Here is a 4,630-nt window from a genome sequence, read left to right on the forward strand (position 1 = left end):
GTGTGTGAGTCTGGGTGACAGTGAGCTGCCTGAGCTGCAGTCTGAGGGGGACGTAGTGATAGGTGGTCTGTTCCCTCTCCACTACCTGGCCCTAGAGCCAGAGCACAGCTACAGGACAAAGCCCCAACACACACAGTGCAACGGGTGAGTGAAGCAAGGGTTCTGCTTGGTACATTAGAGGATTGTTACGGCGGGATGTTCTTTTCTCCTGTTGAGAACATTTTTTATCTAGCCGAGAGCACGGAATTAATATATTTTCAAACAGTCTTCCTGCTGTTCTTAACCTTTCTCACTCTGTCTCCCTCTCTCCCTCTCTGCCTCTCTCTCTGTCTCTGTCTCTCTCCCTTTCTGCCTCGCTCTCTGCCTCACTCTCTGCCTCGCTCTCTGCCCCTCTCTCTTTCTCCCTCTCATTCTACCTCTCCATCTCTCTCTCTGTATCTCTCTCTCTCTCTCTCTCTCTGTCTCCCTCTCTGTCGCCCTTTCCCTGTCTGTCTCTCTCTGTCTCTCTCTGCCTGCCTCTCTGTGTAGTTTTGACCACAGAGCCTTCCGTTGGATGATGACCATGGTGTTTACGGTGGATGAGATTAACCGTAACTCAACCTTACTGCCAGGTGTGAGGCTAGGCTACAGAATCTTGGACAGCTGTGACCACGTCCACACCAGCCTGAGAGGGGCGCTCTCCGTGGTCACTGGGAAGAGGACTGAGGAGCACATAGAGAAGGGGGTGGAGGAGAGGATGCCTGGGTGCCTGGCTGGAGCCCCTGTACCTGCTGTTGTCGGTCTAGCCTCCTCCACCCCTACAGGGGCTGTGGCTCACACCCTAGGCCCCTTCAATATCCCACTGGTGAGAGAGAGACAGAGACAGAGATAGATAGTTTAACATGTATAATATATTGTTCTCTCCACAGGTGAGCTACTTTGCGACCTGTACCTGTCTGACAGATAAACTCTCCTACCCCTCGTTCCTGCGGACTGTGCCCAGTGACCTGTTCCAGGTGTGAAGGACGATGAGAAAGTTTTAGATATAAGTAGTGCAAAAGCAATGTGTTAAGTGGACTTTTATGTCTTCATGTATTGCTCAGTTTACTAAATTCCAGTTAAATAATCACCTCCTTATAATGCAAATTGCTAAAGAAAAAATATCAAATTTAATCACGGTGCCAGATTACAATGAGGTTTATGGTAAATGTTTCTCTCAAAACATTGCTTTTGCTGCTCTGAAAATGTCCCACCATAATTTCTCTTATGCCATGCTCTCTGTCTAATCCTTCTTTATCTCATCCTAGGTTCGGGGTTTAGTCCAGTTGGTGAGCCACTTCGGCTGGCGCTGGGTTGGCATCCTGGGCACCTCGGACGACTACAGTCGCTATGGCATCCAGGCCTTTACCCAGCAGCTGAAGGACCAGGGAGGCTGCCTGGCGTTCCACCTTACCATCCCCAATTCACCCTCCCCAGCTGGGCTACGTGCCATGGCCGACACCCTGCAGAGCTCCAGGGCTCGCGTGGTGGTAGCCTTCGCTACAGAGGGCCAGCTGCTGGAGTTTCTCTCTGAGGTGAGTTCTTCTCTTTAAAATATTCTGTCAGGTATTTACTTGATTTGGATTAATTTATCTTCCTTTCTTCTAGTTTTATTGTGCTAAATAAAACAATGTAGAAACTCTCTGAGAACGTGGATAAGCAACGTACCAACGGTATAATTCCTCGTTCTCAGCTGGCAGAGAGAAACATTACAGGATTCCAGTGGGTTGCCAGCGAGGCCTGGGTTACGGCCAGCCTGCTCACCTCCCCTCAGTTCCACCCACTGCTACAGGGCACCCTGGGCTTCTCCTTCCCAGGAGTCAGTATCCCTGGCCTGGGGGACTTCCTGCTGAAGGTCAGGCCTTCGCCCACACCGGGGTCTGAGTACATCAATATGTTCTGGGAGGAACTGTTTGGCTGCAAGTTGGATTTTGGGGCGGGCAGCAGCTCAAAGAGTTCTTGGCTGACTGATATATGTACTGGTTCAGAAGACCTGAGAGACACAGAGAGCAGCTACTCTGACGTGTCTCGGGTCAGGATCTCCTATAACGTGTATAAGGCAGTGTATGCTATAGCCCACGCACTACACCAGCTGCTACAGTGTGACCCTACAGGACACGGAGAAGCTCAGGAGAAGTGTAACACCAGCACATATTTTACACCCAGACAGGTAGGGTGTGTGTGTGTGTGTGTGTGAGAGAGAGAGTAAGTAAGTATGATTATTTATTAATATATTTCCAGTAATATTTAATAATCCTTCTACGTGACATGTTTTTAAGACATTATCTCCTCCCCTCACCCTCTGGTTTCCTCCAGCTCTTACACCACCTGAAGAGGGTGAATTTCACCAATCAGTTTGGGGAAAAGGTGCATTTTGATGCCAACGGGGAGCCAGTTCCCCTCTATGACATTATTAACTGGCAGAAGGTCAGCAGTGGAGATATCAAGTTCCAGAAGGTGGGAAGCTATGACGGCTCTGCCCCCCTCAGCCAACAATTGCAGATTGACGAAAGCGCCATCGTGTGGATAGGAGGGCAATCACAGGTGGGTTGTACTGGAAGCTGAGGTGTGGAATGGAGTAGTTTCCATTTAAGCAAAAAAAAATGCAACTTTCCACAAATAAGACTTAACTAGAACTAAAGTAAATGAGGGGCCTTTGTGTGGAATCAGAGTGTTCTCTCCTATGCAGTATTTAAGAGGCACAGTGGAAGACCTATGTGTGTGACTGTGCCCTGTATCTCTCCCCAGGTGCCAGTGTCTCTGTGCAGTGCCCCCTGCCCTCCAGGCAGCAGACAGGCCCGTCGTCCAGGAGAGCCTCCCTGCTGCTTCGACTGCCTGCCCTGTGCAGCTGGGGCGATCAGCAACCAGACAGGTACACACACGGTGACACAACGCACCACGATTTGAAAGTAGTGCTCTTATTTCTATATACTTTCATGTAGACCAATGTGTGTGCGCATTGTGTCCTCCCATGCAGGTTCTATAGACTGCACTAGATGTCCTGAGTTCTACTGGTCAGACAGAGACAGGGTGAAGTGTGTCGCTGGGATAGAAGACTTCCTGTCCTTCTATGACACCATGGGAATCATCCTGGTGTCACTCTCCCTGCTGGGTGTTGTCTCGACAACCACCATCACAGCTATCTTCCACCGTTTCCAGGCCACGCCCGTTGTCAAGGCCAACAACTCAGAGCTGAGCTTCCTGCTTCTTCTGTCACTCAAGCTTTGCTTCTTGTGCTCGCTGCTGTTCATTGGGCGTCCCTCTGCGTGGTCGTGTGGGTTACGCCAGGCAGCGTTTGGGGTTAGCTTTGTGCTCTGCCTCTCCTGCCTCCTGGTCAAGACCATAGTAGTGCTGCTGGCCTTCAGGGCCACTGTACCAGGCTCCAGTGCTCTGATGAAACTGTTTGGACCTTCCCAGCAGAGGACACTGATTCTCTGCTCCACCGCACCTCAGGTAGAACCGTTGAACTCATTAAACAGTAGTCCTACTAAATAATCTTTTGATGTTTGTCATGTTGGTCAGCCACATGATACTTTTTGTTCCACTCCTTCCCCTAGGTGTGTCTCTGTGCTGGCTGGCTCTCCATGGCTCCTTCCATCCCGTTCAGGAACTCTTCATACCAGGGTCTGACTGGCATGGTAGTGCTGGAGTGTAAGGAGCCCTGGCCCCCAGGGTTCTATTTGGTGCTGGGCTACATCGGCTTGCTGGCCTCTCTCTGTCTCCTCTTAGCCTTCCTGGGACGCAAACTCCCTGACACCTTCAACGAGGCCAAGCTCATCACCTTCAGCATGCTGATCTTCTGTGCTGTATGGATCTCCTTCGTCCCTGCCTACGTCAGCTCTCCTGGGAAGTACACTGTAGCTGTGGAGATATTTGCCATCTTAGCCTCTAGTTTTGGACTGCTGCTGTGCATCTTTGTCCCTAAATGTTACATCATCTTACTGAGACCAGAGAGGAACACTAAGAAAACACTAAGAAAGGGATGACAGGGAAACAACAGGAAAACCAGAAATGATCAAAGTTGAGATTTAAAGTTATTACATACAGTACCAGTCAGATGTTTGGACACACCTTCTCATTCTACATTGTAGAATAATAGTGAAGACATCAAAACTATGAAATAACACGTATGGAATCACGTAGTAACCAAAAACGTGTTAAACAAATCAAAATATATTTTACATTTGAGATTCTTCAAAGTAGCCACCCTTTTTCTTGATGACAACGTAGCACACACTGGAATTCTCTCAACCAGCTTCATGAGGTAGTCACCTGGAATGCATTTCAATTAACAATTGTGCCTTGTTAAAAGTTCATTTGTGGAATTAATTTTCAGCAAAGGAACAACTACTTAAGGACACCAATAATAAAAAGAGACTTACTTTGGCCAAGAAATACGAGCAATTGACATTAGACCGGTGGAAATATGTCCTTTGGTCTGATGAGTCCAAATTTGAGATTTTTGGTTCCAACTGTCTTTGTGAGATGCAGAGTAAGTGAATGGATGATCTCCACATCTATGGTTACCACCATGAAGCATGGAGGAGGAGGTGTGATGATGTGGGCGTGCTTTGCTGGTGACACTGTCTGTGATTTTTTTTTAAATTCAAGG

At 48.5% G+C, this 4,630-nt stretch overlaps 1 protein-coding gene across 1 annotated transcript; it reads left to right on the forward strand.

Moving 5' to 3' along the window:
- Positions 1-553: 553 nt before the first annotated feature.
- LOC112267318 (extracellular calcium-sensing receptor) lies at positions 554-4,084 on the forward strand. Its single transcript, XM_042296620.1, has 8 exons — positions 554-844; positions 909-995; positions 1,287-1,553; positions 1,811-2,188; positions 2,335-2,562; positions 2,767-2,890; positions 2,996-3,471; positions 3,576-4,084. The coding sequence occupies exons 1-8, from the start codon at positions 554-556 to the stop codon at positions 4,002-4,004; spliced, it is 2,280 nt and encodes a 759-aa protein (XP_042152554.1). The 3' UTR covers positions 4,005-4,084.
- The last annotated feature ends 546 nt before the right edge of the window (positions 4,085-4,630 follow it).

This window comes from Oncorhynchus tshawytscha, linkage group LG14 (assembly GCF_018296145.1).
Source record: "Oncorhynchus tshawytscha isolate Ot180627B linkage group LG14, Otsh_v2.0, whole genome shotgun sequence".
NCBI lineage: Eukaryota > Metazoa > Chordata > Actinopteri > Salmoniformes > Salmonidae > Oncorhynchus > Oncorhynchus tshawytscha.